The sequence below is a fragment of the Physeter macrocephalus genome, chromosome 4, assembly GCF_002837175.3.
Source record: "Physeter macrocephalus isolate SW-GA chromosome 4, ASM283717v5, whole genome shotgun sequence".
NCBI classification, from domain to species: Eukaryota; Metazoa; Chordata; class Mammalia; order Artiodactyla; family Physeteridae; genus Physeter; species Physeter macrocephalus.
The window spans coordinates 38,230,236-38,250,375 of NC_041217.1; the positions used below are offsets into that span (position 1 = coordinate 38,230,236).

Genomic DNA, 20,140 nt, shown 5'->3' on the forward strand with positions numbered 1-20,140 from the left:
CTCTTCTTCCCTGGGACAAGGTGACCCTGTCAGGCTAAGAAACAATTCAGCAAAACTGGGGTACTTGGATGAGAACGTCATCCTTTATTTTTTGAGAAGGGAATGTAAAAAGATCTCAGTGGAGAAGTGGGCAGAGGGGTGTGGGTAGAGAACAGACCTTGGAAGGAAGAGAGTTTCCTAAGGGTGTTTGGCAAGAAGTACCCAGAAGCCAAACAGGGCCCTGGCGGTGAGGGAGGGATGGATGCCCAGACTTGGGGTCAGAGGGGTTGGCTTTTAGTCCTTTACCTACTATGCACATGGAAAATTCCCAGGCCTGAGCAGGAGCCCCTCCAAGGTAGGCAACGAGCAACAGAAGTGATTTTCATCTCTGTCCAAACAGGGAGCACAAAGACAAGCAAACGCCATGCTGCAGCCTCGGCTGATGTTAATGCCTGATCTCTGACCCCTAACAGACAGATCAGCTGCCTCAGGTTTCAGGAGTAAAATCCTCCTGAGTCTTCACTTTCTCCAGCCCAGCACTGCACTCTTCTCAATCACCATGGCTTGGCTCATTACCTGCACTTCTAGTACTGCTTGGTCCACACCTTCCAGCCCATTAGGCACTTCTCCCAAAGGTCCTGTTATCCTCCCTGAAGCTGAAAATGAACTGATACTTGGGAGACGCTCTGAGGCCGACCAGGGAACCAGCTGCTCCATGTTTACCAAACTGGACAGAGAGTTCTAAGAACAAAAGAAAACACAAGCCACCAAGGACTCCTTACGGCGGCCCCCAGCACCATACCTCTCACCTCTGCCCATAACACACGCGCACACACCTGCTGCAACCAGGGCTGCTCAATTTCCGAAGGACGAAACCAAACCACACTTCCTATCTCGAACTGCCACGTGGGCAAAACTAGGTACATTCTGTCCTGCCTGTTAAAAAACAAAGCCATCACCACCTTAATCTGAGCAGTAGACACTTTATGCTGATTAATTTTGGAGACAATGTAACTTGCCCCTTGACAAAGAATGGAAAGCTGTTTCAATCCTGAAATTCTCTTCTACCTTCTTTACACAAGGTTGAACTCACTTTCTCAATCTTAAACTTATTTTCCCTTCATGAACACACTTCGCGGAAATGAAGGTGTGATAACTTCCCTCCCGCGGACAGAAAACCTCAAGCCCAGAAAAGGGAAGAGCGTGGCCCACAGTCCCTCAATAGAAAGTCAAGGTCAGGGCTCTGACCAGACTCCTGGTTTCATGACTGCCCAATCAGTCCTAGTAACCAGCTCTTGTCAGCACCTGACAAAGGGAGCCATGTGGCCAGCATAACTCTGCTCTCTAATCTAAACCTGAAGGGTGGTCTAGAAGGCCAATGGTTCCCGGCTTTCTCATGACCAAGTCATCTTCCACTTTTTGTTCTAAACAGCCCCGATATTTTGAAATATGCCGCCCTTTAAAGTGTGCTTCATTAGTAATATCTTCTTTTTATTCATCAGAAGTCATAAAGCTGCCAATTCTGTCCTGCCGTTTGACTGATAAGCATAACATATCGAAGTTCTGCAGCCAAACGCTAAGAAAGTTAATGTTTTAGCTAACCGTCGAAGCTATAGTTTAATGCCCAATTTCTATCATGCGCTTTGAACTATTAAAAACAGCTAACGAGGGCTTCCCTGGTGGCGCAGTGGTTGCGCGTCCGCCTGCCGATGCAGGGGAGCCGGGTTCGCGCCCCGGTTTGGGAGGATCCCACGTGCCGCGGAGCGGCTGGGCCCGTGAGCCATGGCCGCTGGGCCTGCGCGTCCGGAGCCTGTGCTCCGCAACGGGAGAGGCCGCGGCGGTGTGAGGCCCGCGTACCACAAAAAAAACAAACAAACAAAAAAAAAAAAACAAAACAAAAAAAAAAAAAAAAAAAAAAAAACAGCTAACGATATACAACTTTTGAGGGATGCTGATCAATGTTTCAAAGGTGTCTACCTTTCCTCCTGTTATTTCTGTAGGGAAAGCTGCTATAGCACAAACAGGGAAAGGTGTATATTCAAGGATGCTCACTACAGCATCGTTTGTGATGGTGGAAAATTGCAAACAATGTAAATGTCCATCAGGGAGAGGCTGGCACATCCACACAAGGCAAAACCAAGCAGAATGAAGTAAATTTGAACTTATCGACATGAAAAAAAATGTCCAGAATATAGTTTTTAAAAAGTGGGGGGGGGGGGGGCTTCCTTGGTGGCGCAGTGGTTGAGAGTCTGCCTGCCGATGCAGGGGACACGGGTTCGTGCCCCGGTCCGGGAAGATCCCACGTGCCGCGGAGCGGCTGGGCCCGTGAGCCATGGCCGCCGAGCCTGCGCGTCCGGAGCCTGTGCTCCGCAACGGGAGAGGCCACAACAGTGAGAGGCCCGCGTACGGCAAAAAAAGAAAAAAAAAAAAAAAAAAGTGGTTGGGGGAGGATGGTAGAACAAAATATGTACTGTGTGGACCTATTTCCATTAATAGGATACACCAGAATAAGATTTTGGAAAGAATCAAACATAACAGGGACAGGAGAAATAGTGAGATTTTCTTGCTTTTTACTTTCTTTCTGTATTGTGTGAATTTTTCATGAACATGTATTGCTTTTATAATTAGGAGAAGGTTCTTACAGGGACTTGTCTGTTCCAGACCTATTCAAAATATCAAAGAGTAAAAGAAACAAAGAAGGAAAAGCATGTAGACATTCCCTGCTACCCCTAATTCCTGCTTTCACTGAGCCCTGAAACCAGTTGTCGGAGCACCTTAAGGGCACCTCAGCCAGCACCACCTCCCCTTCTCCCCCATCCCTGGAGCAGCTGAAATTCCAATACTGCTCCTTTGGAGGTTCTGGCTCCCTAAAGACATTCTTCAGCCCTCCAGTTCAGGCACTTCCCAGAGTCAAAGTCAGCCAACAACAGGTATAATTAACAGCAATGGGATAACGGATAAGCTATTAATAAAGCAACTGCTGGGTGGGGACACTAAGCAGCCCAAGAAGCCTGTTCCAAGATACAGGCAAATAACTGAGAGAAGGGAAATAAACTAACACATACTCTCATAGACTGTCACAGTCCCACAGTCCAACCACAGAAGGAGAAGAGAGGGGGGTAAACGAATGACAGTGGCTTCAGGATAACCCAGACACCTCCAGTGGGGGAGAAGAGGGTAGAACTTGGAAAGGAGAGATCTGGAATTAGAGTCTAGAGGAAGGAAAGAGACCTGGGATTACTGCTTCCTTGACTAATCAAAAGCCCTCAAGGCAAAAAAAAAAAAAAAAAAATGCAAAAAAAGGTTAGGAAGGCAAGTAGGAGAGTCCCATGGCGAAGAAAGCAGAACTAGAGGACTGACACTGAGCATTGCGCAGGGTCAGAGACTCCCAGTTATCAACTCCCCCGACCCCCAAACACCACCACCTGTTCTCTGCCCTTGTTGGGCTCAAGTGTCCTAGTAGCACGAGGGCACCTCTCTTTGAAGTGTGCATTCCATACCCCCAAATCTGAGTTACCATATTGTCAAACAAGAGGAGAAAACATTTTTTACTGAAAATATAAATTCTTCACAGGGCTCTTGTAAAAAGTGAGCTCCCAGCACAGCATTTAGACTATAATTCAATCTATATATAATGTTTCAGGAACAAACACAACATGCAAATAGAGTCACCAGTGAAAAATAACACAGTTTAGCCACATGCCCAGTACTCTTCTAGGAGTTGTCCTGTATTTACTCATTCAATTCTCACATCACTCTGGGGAGAGATACTATTAGTATCCCCATTTTATCAAAAAGTAAACTGGGGCATGGGGCAGAAAAGCAAGTTGGTTAAAAGCACACAGTTAGGAAGTAGTAAAACCAAGATTTGAACCCAGGCAGTCTGACTCCAGAGGCTGCACTCAAACGTCATGCTATACTAGTTATCTTCCACAGGGTGTTTGCCCTCAGTACCTGGCTTCCTGCCCTGGCAGAGAAAGAAGACCCTAATCATAGAGGTGCACCAACCCCAGTATCACACCCAAACAACCTGCCTCTGCTGCAGCCCAAACCCCAACAAGCCTCATCAGTGCTAGGTGAAAAGAGATGATTCTCATTAATCACGAGACTGACAAGGGCATGACATCAAGGTTTAGACTCTGGGGAAAGCTTGAAACATGAGATGATTCCAGGTCTCATGCTGGTTGGCTGTTTCCACCTGCTGATATATATAACCACTGAAGTGAGAAAAACTGACTGATAGGGTTCCAGAGGAACCTGGAAGCAGGGACAAGAGTTAGCTTTCCTAGAGGTTCCCCAAAACATCTGGGGACCAACTGCTCAGGACCTTTTGGCCTGGGCTCTCCAGTCTTGCAGTCTATAAGGATGCTTAGGCATACAGATGCATCGGGACAGGAAACAACACTTCATCTCTCTGCAAACCCACCTGCTGTCTCTGTCTAAAAGATGGACATGGAAATGCTCCTGTGAAACCCATCCCCAGAGCAATGAACCTGCAGGCAAAATAGTTTGCAGAGTATAAAGACTAAACCTGTGAGAAAGTAAGGTGCCCAAGACATGGCGAGAAGTGAAATATCAGGGCCGATTCCCCTCAGGCCTGTAGAAATAAGCTACTGGTTCTTACCTGCAATTTCTGCTGTGAGCAGCACCCTCACAAAACTTAGCCCAAGAGATAAAGGGAAACTGTTAACAGTATCAACCCCAAGGAATTCCTGCACCCTGCCACTCATCCTTACTCACTGCGTGTACAATAATACTGGCTCTAACTTTCAGCATCAATCAACTGTGCAGATACCCCCAGGGTGGGGGAGATAGAGATTCAGTTAAAGAAAGCAGGAGGAAAATGCTGGGCTACACCAGCAGTCTAGCCCCAAGGACAGACATATCACTGAGTCTACTTGTTTCAGAAACGAAATTCCCCTGGTAGACTTTGTTTTAAATTCCCATGTCGAAGAACTACTTCTCACTCCCACCAAGCAGCGAAGTCTAGAATTACAACAATATTCTCAAGGTAAAATCCTAGGAGACAGCAGCCCCTCCTCTTTCCCAACACTCACAACATTTCTTCTCTGACATTCGGAGATTTGTTTTGGTTTCATAGTTGTTGTTGTTCTGTTCTGAGCAAGGGGCAGAATTCCCAGACATGGCAGCTCTTCAGGGGACGTCTGGAAGGGAAAAAGGGGATGTAAGGAAGGGAAGGAAGGAAATATCCCTTAAAACACTCAAAAGACGATCAGTGAGGTATAAGTGAAAGAACCCTGGGCCAAGGGTCAAGTGCAGCCCTCCTTCCAGTTAATAGTTACATGCCCTAGGATAACTCATGAACGTCCCTAGCCCTCTGTTTCCTTATCTGTGAAGAGTTGCACCAGAACCCTGATCTATAATGCTGACTTAGGAGTTTACACTCACATGAATTATCTCCCTCAATCCTTCCAATAATCCCATAATAAAACAGTTTTTGCTACCATTATTACTTCTCCCCATTTTACAGATTGAAAAACTGACGTTTATCAAACTAAGTGGCTTATCCAAGTTCCTTCCTGACCCCAGATTCCAATTTAAGAATCTGAGGAGAGTAGTGGCAGCAGCTGGGGGTGGGATGGGTTGCGAATAGATCAAGTTCATTATCATAAAGTAACTGCAGTCCAATGGTAGAATTCAGTTCTGAAAAAAAAAATAAGTGGGAAAATCTCAAACATGTTCCCTGAAGGAAAAACTGTAGCTGGGCCCGGGGACAGCCCTAGCACGTCATTATTTCTCCTCTGGTGTTTTTACTCTCAAGCCCTTGTCCGCACCCTCTCCCCATCTATCTCCTAGGAAGCAGTCTATGGAAGAACCACTGGGGAGCAAAGAGGTGGTAAATAACTTCTCCAAGGTCACTTTCAGAATAAGGGGTAAGTCCTGACTCGAACGGGGGTGGGAGAGCCCCGAGTTCACTGCGCAAACCCAGACAACGGAATCGTGAGGAAGGAGAGTCCTACTACTTCAAGGACCTTGCGCTGTTATTCCACTGACCACACAAATCCTCTAACTCACACTTCAGCTGCGGCTCTGGGTCCCTAAACGTCCGCACTCCGGGCACTGCCCGGGGGCCCGCACTTCCCCGAAACAGCTAGGCTTCATCTTCCCGCACCTCATCAGGGTGCACGCAGCACCCCTTCTCTCGCCCGCCTAACCCCTTCAAGGTGCTGTACAGCCGTCGCTCACCCTAGGATCCCTCCTAAGATCCCTCCGGGATGTGGCCCCAGCACCTACCCGGTAACGCGACAGCCGGGAGCCGACACGGTGGCCGGGGTCCGGCACACCAGTCTCCGGCAAATCACGTGCCCCTGCCTGGCTCCGCCCACTCTCCCGTTGGCCCTCACCTGGAGAGAATTGTCCACCAATAGAGCGCCCGCAGGCTCCAGGGGGCGGGGCTCAAATCGGAATCGCCGTCGCTAGCTCCTGAAGAAGGTTGGAACTGTGAAGGAGAAAGATCACAAGCTCGCAAGTTTACCAGCACTGTGGAGGTTGGTTACATCGTTGCTTGGCAACTAATAGGGCTGGGGGCGGGGTTAATAAAAAGCACGACTTTTTTCATACTCTCGCGAGAATGAACTAGTAGACGTCTTGAAAGGGTGTGACTTTCTGGTGACGGGAAAAAATTTTGCGGAGATTAACGCTCTCCTCCCTGAATCCCAGCGGGACCTCGTTAGATCCATGAATTGGAAAGTAAGCTATAGAAGAGGCTTTGCTAGCGTAAACTACCAAAGTACTTAAGCTGATTACATCTTAGGGTGTTTGCATATTCCCTTAGGTCAGACACCGTAAACTAAGAAAATCAACTACTCTCATCGCTGAACCAGGGGCTTCCCTGGACCCATGCACCTGCTCCAGTGGACTTACCACCTTATTTATTCTCCCGCTTACCGCCCACGCTGTAACGTCTGTTATGGCCATCTTGAAGAACAAAAGAGGAAAATTGCTCCAGGAGAAAACTGGGTCATGAAAGTTTTGAAAAGATGCATAGTTTCCATATAACTTATTCAGAGGCAGATTTTTACAGTGGAGGTGAGTTTGCACATTTCAAGTGAACTTTTCACAGTTTCCCCCAGGCCCATTTGATGCTTGATTGTGGTGTACCCTCTACGCAGGGTAGGCTTTGCTGCTCTGGATCCAGGATAAAAAAAGAAAGAGTACATATTTCTTGGAAGAGAGGTAAATTCAGAGATGTTTTTATTCCTCTTTCGCCTGGGGATTAAATTCATCCTTCAAAACAGCTCAAATAGTACCTCCTCTTTGAAGCTTTTTACAAGTCCAGTATGTCACAGTTGCCCTCTCTGTGCCTATACAACTCCGTTTTATCCATTCAGCAAGTATTTACTGAGCACATATTTGCGAGGCACAGTCCTTTGTTCTAGGGATACAGGGTTGAAATGGGTCACAGAATCTAGCATTATCACGATGCTATGAAATTCAGTGGTCATGTGTCCTTTACACCCCACCCTCTCTCTCGATTACGTGAGTAATTTGCCATTTTGAAGGCAGGAATGGAGTTGTCCTGTAATCTGGATGACACATGTTGGTCTTCTTCATTCCTCCTCCTTATTACTGCCACCACCTCCTGAATGTAGCAATTGCCCTCAGCCCAGATGCTGACCTCATATTGATTGCGCTTTCTGATGTGGCAATGGACGTTTTCAAGTTACAGTCTCTTGGAGGTGGAAAGGCCAGTCTTCCGGCCCCCTTAACCTCAATGAGTCAATGTTTGCTGCAGCCATGAGTCTAGCCACGAGTATTTGTTTCTCTTTGACTGGTCATTTGAGTCACAGACCATTCTTGGCATTCGTTTGCATTCCGAACTATGATTCTGTTTCTCCCGGTGTAGTTTGGAAGCCCCAGTTTAATAATTTCCGACCTGATTGCAAGGTTACATTCCACTGTATTCGATTCAGGAACTCCTTCCGCCGCTCTCTTCCCTTAAGCATAAATGCTTCCGACGCGGAGGGTACCTCACTCGCTCTACAGGTAGCAAGACCAGTCGTACATTAGAAATACGGATAAATCTTCATCCTTTGCCTCCTGAAGGGGGAGATGGTGAGAATCAGTTATCACTTTAAGAGTGTGCTAAAACAGAAGCCTCCGAGTATCGCGAGAACTGTAACAACCAGTGACATCTCGCGATGTTTGGACCGGCAAAGGGTGGCTATTTTGGAGTCCACCCGCCGGCTTCTTACCCAGTCAGCGTCTGCCAACCTGCTGCCAGGACCAAAGCTGGCCCCACGGGTGTCTGGCCTGTGGACGGCCGGACCGACACGATGTGGCGGCTCCGCTGCAAGGCCAAGGATGGCACCCATGTTTTGCAGGGGTTGTCCAGCCGGACCCAGATGCGGGAACTCCAGGGCCAAATTGCCGCCATCACCGGGATCGCCCCCGGCTGTCAGCGAATCCTCGTCGGATACCCACCCGAGTGCCTGGACCTCAGCAACGGGGATACCATTCTGGGGGATTTGCCCATTCAGTCAGGTAAGGGAATCGAGGCTAGGCCAAGGCTAGTCCTGAGAGGTCGGAGAGGGGCATAAGGGAGAACTAACAGTCAGGGTGAGGTGGTGTGGGTCAGCTGGGGGCTTGGAGGAACAGGATAGGAAAGATTAAAGAACAGAGAACTCTGACGGAGGCCAGGGCAAGTGTCTAGCAGGGAGGGCCCAGCCTCTGTGAGAAGCCCAAAGCCTTGGAGTCAACCTTTCCTCAATCTGCTTTCTGGTCTCTCTTGAAAACGTCTCATTCATTTTGTTTCCCTCTGCGTCCGCAAAAGTATTTTTAAAATGGGACCTATTTTCTCTGTCCTGATGGCTCTTTTCTCCTATATCACTGAAAGAAGACAGCCGGTCTGAAGGATGTAGGATACTTTTTTGCTTTCCTAGTTCATTTTTGCAATCACCTTCATATATACTTACTTTGACAGTTGCATTCATTTTAGAGTTTGCTCTGACACACCCAGTCAAGGCCCTTTCAAGTTCTAGACAACAGCAGTTATTTCTGTGCAGTATTAAAACTTGAACAGGGCCTTCCCTGGTGGCGCAGTGGTTGAGAGTCCGCCTGCCGATGCAGGGGACGCGGGTTCGTGCCCCGGTCCGGGAAGATCCCACATGCCGCGGAGCGGCTAGGCCCGTGAGCCGTGGCCGCTGAGCCTGCGCGTCCGGAGCCTGTGCTCGGCAACGGGAGAGGCCCCAACAGTGAGGTCCCAACAGTGAGAGACCCGCGTACCGCAAAAAAAAACCCTTGAACAGCAATAATGGTAATTAAAAGCTTTCCGTTGTTGTATCAAGGATCCTGTAAACACTGAACAGGGTAGGTATGTAAGTTTCATAAGGAGAGAACCCCCTAGTGGCCGAGTCTGTGACAAACACCTTTTGGAAGTGTTTTTAAACTGCAGAGAGCAAGCTTAAGAAAATTTTGTTCTTGAAATGTATCTTTTTAAGCAAGTATAAAGGTGTATAATTCAGGCCCCTTTACTAAATGAGGTGTAACCTAAAGTGTTTTGCTCTTTGTTCCATTTGCGTCTTTATGAAGATACAGTGAACAGAAAGTGTTACTAGTCACATGTTTACAAAGCTGTATTCTCCCTAGTAACCCCAGCTTATACTTTAACTCCTTCTGTTTGTAATTTACAGGCTTGGTTAGTGAACACCCAATTTCATCTATACTTTATCTGCAGTTCTGGATTTGTTTTATTTTTGACAGGCGACATGCTGATTGTTGAAGAAGACCAAACCAGGCCCAAAATGTCACCTGCATTTACAAAACATGGTGCTCCTAGTTACATCAGGGAAACTTTGCCTGTGCTTACCAGAGTGGTGGTCCCAGCAGACAACTCTTGCCTCTTTACCAGTGTGTACTATGTTGTTGAAGGAGGAGTCTTGAATCCAGCTTGTGCCCCTGAGATGAGACACCTCATAGCACAAATTGTAGCAAGTGATCCAAACTTCTATAGCAAGGCAATACTGGGAAAAACAAATCAAGAGTACTGTGACTGGATCAAAAGGGATGATACTTGGGGTGGAGCTATTGAGATATCCATTTTGTCTAAGTTTTATCAATGTGAAATATGTGTGGTGGATACACAGACAGTACGAATTGATCGTTTTGGGGAAGATGCAGGATATACCAAAAGGGTCCTGCTTATTTATGATGGCATCCACTATGATCCGCTTCAGTGTGTCTTCCCCAACCCAGACACACCTCCTCTGACCATTTTCTCCTCTAATGATGATATTGTTCTTGTGCAAGCACTGGAATTAGCAGATGAAGCTAGAAGCAAGAGACAGTTTACTGATGTAAACCGCTTCACCCTGAGATGCATGGTATGTCAGAAGGGATTAACTGGACACGCAGAAGCAAGGGACCATGCCAAGGAGACAGGCCATACCAACTTCGGAGAAGTGTGATCCGTGCATAATGAGGATTGACACCTACTACCTCACAGATCCAGAAGGTTCTGGGTTTTCCAATAAGCTATTCGTAACCCTAAAGAACAAAAGAATACAATGCTTGAACCATCCTTTTAACCTAAAGCCACTAAGACACTGAATTCCTTGTTAAGAGTAAAATTAGTGTGCAAGTTTACAGATGTGTGTCTACAGTGGTGATACATGCCCTCTCTCTGCTGGGGTGACAGAATAGGTGGTCCTTGCTACCTACCGACACTAACCTGAAGATTGAGTTTTAGTATTATAAACTAGTACCCAGCAGCATTAACTTGTAGAAGAAAACAACTTCATATTTTGGGTAATGCGAAAGGCCTCAGGTGAGGCCACCGGACATAAACCACAGTGTCTCCAGTAATTGAGTCCTTTTAAAAACTGAGTTAATAGTTTCTAAATTATGAATTGATTCCTCAAATGAAGATACTCGGAATTGTCAAAACTGATTTATATTGCAACTTGGTAGATTTTATAAATGTGTACTTCACCAGTTATAAGTACATAACAAGCAATTTTTACAGGGTTGAGTCTACTCCTTGAGAATGTTACCTAACAACAAGAACTTATAGTGCCCAGTTAAGCATTTCTAGTGTTATAAAAGTAGAATGTATGAGGGAGGAGGTGCCTGAGCAGATTACTGAAGCTGTAAAAGACCGCTGGCCTCATGTTTTAATGCAACTCATTTATTCATCTTTGTCGCATTGGATAAAACTTTAAGCAGGATATTTTTTTTAATTGAAGTTCCTTGAAATTTGAATGCTCTATTTTTGCCTTTCTACCTAAGATTTGCCTGGAGGGATTTGATTTCCTCAGCTTTTTGTTAAGAGCACTTCCTCCGACTCCTAAAAAAACTTTTCATCTGAAATTATAATGTGCTTTGGTTTGGTTTTTGTGAGATCTTTGGCTACCTAAACAGAATTTGTTTTCATGCTAGCCTTATCCCACCACGAATGCTCTTTTAAATGATTTCATGTGTCTGAAAATTAGCACTTTTATCCACCATCTTTTACCTTGACTTTTGCAGAGTGTTAAAGTAATCAGGATAGTAATATTGAATGAATTTGTTTCACTTACAAAATATGACAGTTTTTAAATCTTTGCCTTATTCAGCCTTCTCAGAATTCTGCTTCTTACTGATATTAGATGTGTAGCCATTTGCTTGATGGGCTAATCCACAAGGCACACCCTCTAAAACTTAGCTTCACTATGAGATCTTCCAGATAAAAGTTTTCTACCTCTTTTCTTAATTCTTCTGACGATCAGGGATGCTAAATTATAATTTGTTATGCATTACCTTACATAATGTGAAGAGGCCTCATGTTGTAAAGTTTTATTATCTTGGTCTCATTTTTGATTAAGTATCTCACTTAGAAAACCAATGGTATGGGAATTCCCTGGCGGTCCAGTGGTTAGGACTCCATGCTTTCATTGCTAAGGGCGTGAGTTCAATCCTTGGTTGGGGAACGGAGGTCCCACAAGCCACGTGCCGTGGCCAAAAAAAAAACCCAATGGTATACTTTAAAGCACATATATATTTTAGCATATCTTCTTGGCAAATGTTTCAAAATTGAGATTTACTTTTAGCACTTTCACTTGGTAGAGATAGCCATATAAAATTGAGGAATATGTAAACAATTTAGGAGAAATGTACCTTTAAGGAACAATTCACAAAATATGCTTGAAATCATTAGATGACATTTCTTGAGTACCTTTTGTGTGAATGGGTCTTTTGGGCATTATAAGTTATTGTGGTCACTATAACTCAAAAGTGTTTAATTTTCTATTTAACTAAGCCTTAAAAATAGCACTTGTGAGTTTGTGAAACTTAATGTTTGGCTATCATAATGTGTACAAATGAATATGATTGAAAATCTCTTTGTACCTGTCTGTCATCAGGTCTAAAAGGATTTTGTATCTTATTTCCCCCAGAAAATATTAAATTTAAAGCTGTAAGCTAAGAGTATACCACTGGGTAGCACCCATCAAATTGAGCTTTATGCATCATTATTCATAAACCTTGCCTTCCTTTCTTAAGTATCTCGGGGGCCAAACTTGATACTTGCTTACTGGAATTTTAGAGAAGTCTATTCATGCAAGAGATATTTATTGAGTAATTTATAATGTCAGGCATATATTGATGTTTCCCAGGATAAATTTCTGTTGCTTTAAAATTGAGTATCCTTTATCTATCAATACATTTGATTTTTTTTTAATTTTTTATTGAAGTATAGTTGATTTACAATGTTGTGTTAGTTTCAGGTGTACAGCAAATTTATATATATATATATATATAAAATTTTTCAGTCAATACATTTGATTTTAATTTAACAAAGTTCCAATTTAGCAAATGGAAAGAAATAGAACCTGATATTTTATAAAATTAAACCTGTTATTTTAAGTGGCTTTGTTTGCATATTTAAGCTTATGCTTTTATAACAAGTCAAATATTTATTCAGGGGCTCTTAGTTTATTCTGTTTTACCTGTTAATTAGGTTTTGCATTCTTCAGTTGGACACTGATAGATCACTCTCAATAATGACTTTTTAAATTAATCAGCTGCTGAAATTCAGCACTAGGACTTTTAAGTAATGTTCTGATCATGGGAAATTCAAGATGAAGCACTATTTGCAGATCATTTAATTATTGAGGATTTAAAAACCTAAACTTGTGCTAAGTCTGAACTCAAGCTTGTAAGCCTCACAGAACTTAGATTTTTTAAATTGCACTTCTTATACTCTTGAAATTAGTTTATTAATGTCTGTAAATTCTAATCGTGAGAATTTTGAAATCTTGCAACAAGATTAAAAGAAACTTTTTCTTAAATATGCTCTTGAGCAGAGTGAAACCCCCCTTCCTATTCATTCAGTTTTTGACTGCCATACAAGATTTTTTTTTTTTAATTAAAATGAGGATAGTTTACATTGGTAGCAGAATGAATGAAGATTGTGCTTTCCCATCCCCTACTCCTCCTTTCCCTTATTATTTTTCTTACTCTTCTTTGGATTTAAAGATTAGATGTAGGGCAATGAATGTACTTCTAGATAGATAGAGTGATTTCAGAAGTTAAAATTAATATCTCTGGGAATTTTGTGATGTGATAGCCATGTGAAGACATCAGTATGGTACATCTTCTGTTAGTGGTTCATGGTTGATTTCTTAATTGTTTCCCATGAATGGATAATGGGCACAGTCAAGTGATACCCTTGAAAGGTTTGGGGGCTGGTCAGCTTGACCCTGTTGGCAAAAACTAATATAGTTATACCACTTGATTATTCCATGAAGTTCAAGTCCCAGCAAAATCATAATCAGGGAATGAATTAACATATTATTTATCTATACATGCCCATAAATGCGCCTAACTTGCATGTCTAGCTTATTCTTTCTATCTTGTGTAGGCATTAAAACATGAATGTTGCAAGTTGCCCTAACTGAACATAGTTTTCTATGTCTTTTTTGAAAAAATTGAATAGGGAGTATAGAAGATTAGCAGCAGAGTGATTTTTTTTTTCTTTATGTGTCAGGTGGCCTTCCTAAACTTTCATATATTAAGATTTTTATGTTCTTTCATGTATTGAGAACACACATTTGTTATTATTTGCAGCACTTTAAAAATATGAAATAAAAGTTTACATGTTAGCCCTCTCCAGGGACCTTGTCAAAGACATTAAAATATAATTCTGGAACTGCCAACTATCAGTTCTTCTTAATCAACAGTTACCATCAGTGAATAGTGTATCCAATGGTACAACATTCTGGTGTTTTGGTAACAGTAGAAACTCCCTTTCAGCAACTATTAGGAGCATGCTCTGTGCCCTAGCATTCAAAGTGTTGCTTATTTCTATAATGTGATTGTTCTTTATTCATTGTACAATGCAGTATTCAAATTTGTCCTTGTAGCACAAAGATGAGTACTACAACTTTGAAAAGATCAGATTCTTAAAACCCTTCATTTGTTTCTAAGCAAACTTACGATTTTGAGCTGATTTTTGAGTCAAAGGCCTTAAAAGCATCATGTGTAAGCAACATCATTAAGTCTAAAGTGAAACACTTGATTTGAATAGGCTAGTTTATTAACTAAAGATGTTTTCTTACTAAGAGTTATGGTATTTCAGCACATTTCATCCAACTTAAAAAGATTATAAAACTTCCCTAATTGTGGAAAAGGGTTTGGTTCTTTTTTTCCTTCTCCAGAAATTAGCTGGCATTTTGTTTACAGTGCTTTGAGTATTTGACTTTGAAGAAATTATTACATTGATATTGAATTGTGGGGTGCTGCTTTAGGTCTTGGTTGATAGAATTTAGAGGAGATTGGTAACCCTGCCGTGCTGTTTCAGAGTAAAGGGAGAAAGGGGCAAGAAGATAAAGTGCCACATAAACAGAAGAGATCCTCAAATGAATGCATTCCTACTCTTGAATTATGCTTTTCAGAAAATTTTTCAAGCAATGCCTTTGTGTCACCTTAGCCCTCCTCCCCCATTTCTTGGCATAGGATGTAGCAAGGCCGTAATGGAAAGGCTTGTCAGTACAGTATAAAACCATGACTACAAGGATTTTGCTATAATGCTTTTTTATGCTTGTTTTTAAAAATACAAATCTATGTCTAAGAGTTTAGGGATAGTGAAGATATGATTTAGTTATGTTGTAGGCAAACAGGTTAACCTAAGAAAGGTTTACACTTCCTACTAAGATTACCTGAGCGTGACTCTATACTGGTATAGGATATGTAGTTAGTTGTAGCCTGTAAGTTACTTAAAAGGACCAGAGCACCTAATTCTTGTCAGTTTTCCAGTTCACCTTGGTGCCATTCATCACATAAGCTGTTTACAGGAAATATAATTTCCTTAGCAAAGAGTAACTTTTTTCCTTTAAAAAAGTATTAAGTTTAAAATACAGAATAAGTACATATAGTTTGTCAAAAGGATTAGAGAATGACAATAATCCTATATTTCCTGTATTAATGCAGTAGAGATTGAAATTCCTAAACCAAGAAGAAACTCATAAAACTGTCAAATGTAGAGCTTTAAAATATGACTTGAAAAGTATAGGGAAGGATAAACAGAACAAAGTTCTGTTTCACTTGGCATAAGAAAATATTTTTTCTTAATGAAGATGGACAGTGCTTTCTTGTTTTAAAAATATTTTGTCTATTTGCCAGCATTTTGTCAAAGTTAACGCACTGCTGCTACTTGGGAGATGTCTACTTTCATTTTGTACAACTCTAATGTGATTTTGCCATTGTCATTAAGATGCATTGATTTTATGAGGTGTGTAATTTTAAATACATAAATATTGTATGAATTGACTTGTTTTGAAGGAATAAATGAAGTGAAAATATTGTTGTCTGAGCATATTTTGGGGAGGGCAGAGGGCCAGTGAACAGCTGCTACAGTCAAGTTACATATTTATCATCACTGCTTTGACTTATGTACCAATATCTGCCAAATCTCACTCCATGGGTGGAGTCTTAACCACTTGGATAAGAGAAAGTAAAATGTTTTTTCTTTTTAACACCAGAGGGCATTTGAAGTTTCCCGTCTTTGACTTCAAACTTTCTGGTATGCAATCAGCTCCTGAAAGTTGTAATTCAATGTCTGTTGCTGACAAAGTGTCAAAATGAAAAGGCTGAATGTTCCCTTTCATTTATAATAGACTGAGGTCTGTGTGAACTTAGATCTATCTGTTTGGAAACTGCAACATCTCTCTGGGAGAATTTATTTAATCTTTGATAATATCAACATTTAAACATTTATTTGAAACAGCACTGGAGTTAGAATTGGCCAGAGTTTCGGCTCTCTAACTAAACTGAACTACTTACCCTTTCCTTGTCAATGAAAGCATAAAAATTATGGAAGTGGAACCATAATGCAATCTGATCAATTTGTGAATCAGGACAAAATGTATCTTTGGGGGTCAACATAAATCCAACCTTAGAATAAGTCAAGCTAAACATCATATTAAAAGGTTTGTAAGGAGTCTCCTGGGATATGTGGTGGTAGTTTGTTGAACAATTAACTACCCATAAGGCAATGCTTCTCAAAGTGTGTGCATCACATTGCCTGGGAACATTTTAGAAATGTAAATTCTCAGAAGTCAGAAACAAATGAGACCAACAATCTGTTTATCAAGCCCTCCAAATGATTTTGATGATAATAAAAGTTTGAGAACCACAACTATGACCACAGTTATATAAACGAATCAGTGTCAACTTCCAGCGACCTCTGATGGCTTATGTCAGTCCTGTATCCTTGGCCTCATGCAGTCCATCTTCATCCACTATTTAAAAACAGTTATTAAAGCTACAGATAACAATAGATGACAGTTCAAAAATCTCAACAGGCTGAAAAATCCTAAGATTGAATACTCATAAATGTGAAGCCCAGCCCTTAAGTTCTAACACAACACATTATGTGAGTCCAGCATGAACAAAACCTGGCTTTATAGTTGAATTGACGAAGAAATACCAATAGTACTTAACTATTATTCTGATCCCAACAGGGTGATATGACTTTGGTTGCAGAAATAGTTGCATTTTAATAGTTAAAAGATCTAGAAAAAAGGAAGCAATAGTATTAATGTATCCTGCTTTAGTCACATTGCATTGGTTTGGATGAGGGTTTTACTTGTAAAACATGATGAAAATCTAAGATTTGACAGCTGTAATGGGATATCTGAAGGAACTGTAGACAATTACCTGTAAAAGAGAAACGGGGTCTCATTGATGTGACGGCTAACCTCAAATCTGGGAAAGTGTTGCGTGAACGATGAAGTACATTTATTCTCTGAGGCTCTGAAGGAAAGAACTCAGACCAGTAAGGGGTGAATATTACAAAGTAAAATTTACCTTAAAAACCTAACACAAGTAGAAAGGGATGCTTTGTTATTAAGGTCAAGTATTGTGATATAACCTCCTGCATAGTGAAAAATAGAGCTACAAGTCATTAGGCCCCTGACATCTTGAAAATTTTGTTTCAAATGCTAGTTATGAAATGAATAATTACAAAAAGAACTTCTTCCCTAGGGAAAAAAAAGCATGTGGTTTTCTTTCTTTTTTTTTTTTCCTCTCTTTTTCTGCTCTTACCATCCAGTTAGTGTTTGGAAAGGAATGGCTTACACTCTTATTTAGTAATAAGGTGGAGGCTACAAAGTAGGGCTTCAATAATTGGGAGTAGTATATAATAGAAAAGGATCTCAAATACCTTCTATGTTTTAAAAATTTGTTCTGAGTTGGATTGTCTTTGTCTCTATTGTGTTTATAGATTTTGAGGGTATTTATCAGGTGAAATCAAGTGCCAGGGTATCATGAACATATTTTCCTACACTCACTAAAACTTTTTTGACTTCCATATGTATGAGTTTAATAAAATATCAAGAATTCATGAGGAACCAGCTTTGAGAATAGTCTTTTGTCTTTAGTAACTGCCTTCCTCATAACTGCTTCTCTGCCATTCTATCTTTCTAAAATTCCTTCTGTATAACAAGAAGAGTTTTCTGATCTTACTATGATGGCATTTCTCTGTATTCAATTGAAGGGCTTCATTAATTAATCTTGTTAATAATTAGAGTAGGTGTCACAGTGACTTGGCCAGGTCTAAAACCCTAATGATGGCCCTCTTGGAATAATTGCAGTAGGCTGAAAGCTGTTAATTTGGAATTGAAGCTTACTCAGGAGTCAAGTTCAAAATCAATGCTGAGGTTAAATACAAAATATAGACAAAATTATTCCTGATAGCCTCTTAACTGGCTCACAAAGTAGAGTACATAGACATAACCGTAACTTAGTAAGTCCAACAGACCTAGTCCCCATCCCAGTGCTAGGAGAGTTCATGCTGACTCCTGGGGTACAGCTCTTTGAGGTCCCAACCTGCAGTGAGTGTGGTTCACTAGGTCCCAACTATTAGTGGATCCTGGACTCCAATCTCTGATCCCTTGCTTCTGTGGAGCTATCAGAAGCATACCTCAGCATCTCAGCCACCCATTCTGGAATAAAGGAATGTCTGCAGAATAAAAGTGGTCCCAAATGTTGGTTGCATCACACCTGACATCTATCCTCATCCTGATACAGGCCTGGCAATCCTTCAAATTCTTCACTGTATTTTTGGCTTTCCACTGCTTCCGCAAGAAGGGTTTGTCTGAATGCCTAGCCCAACGTTACTGGAAATGGAGGTCCACAACAACACCTTTTTTTATGATATTCAAAAAAAAAACTACCATAAAATGTGTTTTAAAAAAAGATATAATGTTGGAAATGGAAATATCAGGTATGAAGCAAATGATTTAATAATTTTAGGGCTTCCCTGGTGGCGCGGTGGTTAGGAATCCGCCTGCCAATGCAGGGGACACGGGTTCAAGTCCTGGTCTGGGAAGATCCCACATGCCGCAGAGCAGCTGAGCCCATGCACCACAGCTACTGAGCCTGCGCTCTAGAGCCCACGAGCCACAACTACTGAGCCTGCACACCACAACTACTGAAGCCCACACGCCTAGAGCCCGTGTTCTGCAATAAGAGAAGCCCGCACACTACAACGAGGAGTGGCCCCACTCGCCGCAACTAGAGAAAGCCCGTGTGCAGCAACAAAGACCTAACGCAGCCAAAAATAAATAAAAATAAAATAAATTTATTTTAAATAATAATTTTACCATCAACAATGGGGGGGTGATAGTGAGAATTTGTCAGTATTTATTTTAAAGGAAGAAGTACTTTATCAAGTAACAATGAATATGTCTAACAGTTCACTTCAATCCAGTTGGATATTTATGTTAAATTAAATAGAAAAAGAAAATGTGTCCTTTATCATAGAGTAAGAATCATTTTTAGAGTTTATTACGTGGGATATTTCACAAAATTATCCATCCTAATTGTGAACATAACTTTACAACTATAGAATTCCAAACTTCCTTCTACTATGACTTAAATACTTTGTATTAGGATTGATAAATCTTTCTCTTATGAATTTTATTAGACTGAATTACTTCTCCCAGAGCTTGAATATTATGGAATAAACTAATCAAATCAAGTTTTTTAAACCTACAAAACTAAGGAACAGATTCTGAATTATGTTCACCTTCTGCCAAAGTGACTCTTCCCATTAGACCCTTCCTTTAACATCCAGCCGTATTTTTTTTTACTCTTACTCTATAGCAGTGAAGACTGAGAAAATGATCTTGAATTTGGCTAGAAACAGCTAAAGTCAGTATATCTCAGATAAATTGTTAAGCAGTTTTCTTTAATTTTATTTCTTGTACCATATGGTATCAACTACCTCAGGATTACAAGGATAGTCATTCACTCAATAAGCATTTTTGAATGTTCATGTTGTTCTAGGAACTGCGCTAGGTGCTGGGTATACATAGGGTAGTGGAGGGGAAACACAATGCTATAAAGAAATAGAAATACAGGTGCTATGACAAGAATAATGGGGTGGGAGAATCTAATCTAAAGTGATTAATCTGGGAAAGCCTTTTTGAGAAAGTGACATTTGAGCTAAAACCTGAAGCATGAATAGGAGTTAGCTGATGAGTAAGAAGAGCATTCTAAGTAGGGGGTATAACACTTGCAAACACTATGTTGCAGGAGGCAATGAAATATTTGCCAGGCCAGTCTGGCCATAGTGTGGTAAGCAGGGAAAGAGGAACATGAGATGAAGTTTTAGAAGCAAGTATTCAGATTCACAGCATCTATAAGCTATATTAAGCACTTA

General features: G+C 41.5%; 3 protein-coding genes across 11 annotated transcripts in view; 2 read left to right on the plus strand and 1 right to left on the minus strand.

The window, feature by feature from the left end:
• The window catches only part of PFKFB2 (6-phosphofructo-2-kinase/fructose-2,6-biphosphatase 2), a 31,965-nt gene extending 24,994 nt beyond the window's left edge, over nt 1–6,971 (minus strand). For 6 of the 9 annotated variants that reach the window (XR_008617056.1, XR_008617057.1, XM_055084117.1 and 3 more), the window contains exons 1-3: nt 6,865–6,923; nt 6,345–6,439; nt 5,037–5,144 (exon numbers count right to left, since the gene is read on the minus strand). Coding sequence is in view for 7 of the 9 variants with exons in the window: in XM_055084117.1 (XP_054940092.1) it covers nt 5,037–5,124 (88 nt within the window). In the remaining 2 variants the exon portion in view is untranslated. Of the gene's footprint in view, nt 1–5,036; nt 5,145–6,186; nt 6,307–6,344; nt 6,440–6,864 lie in introns of those variants that run through there. The other 3 variants (XM_028488507.2, XM_028488505.2, XM_028488508.2) reach the window with 3 other exon arrangements.
• Nucleotides 6,972–7,979: 1,008 nt separating this feature from the next.
• Nucleotides 7,980–10,586, plus strand: YOD1 (YOD1 deubiquitinase). Its single transcript, XM_007105465.4, has 2 exons — nt 7,980–8,484; nt 9,703–10,586. Exons 1-2 carry the CDS (start codon nt 8,142–8,144, stop codon nt 10,404–10,406), a joined length of 1,047 nt encoding a protein of 348 aa, XP_007105527.1. The 5' UTR covers nt 7,980–8,141; the 3' UTR covers nt 10,407–10,586.
• The window catches only part of C4H1orf116 (chromosome 4 C1orf116 homolog), a 37,886-nt gene continuing 26,173 nt past the window's right edge, over nt 8,428–20,140 (plus strand). Inside the window, exon 1 of the mRNA XM_028488503.2 lies at nt 8,428–8,484. The gene's annotated coding sequence lies outside the window, so the exon portion shown is untranslated. The remainder of the gene's footprint in view (nt 8,485–20,140) is intronic.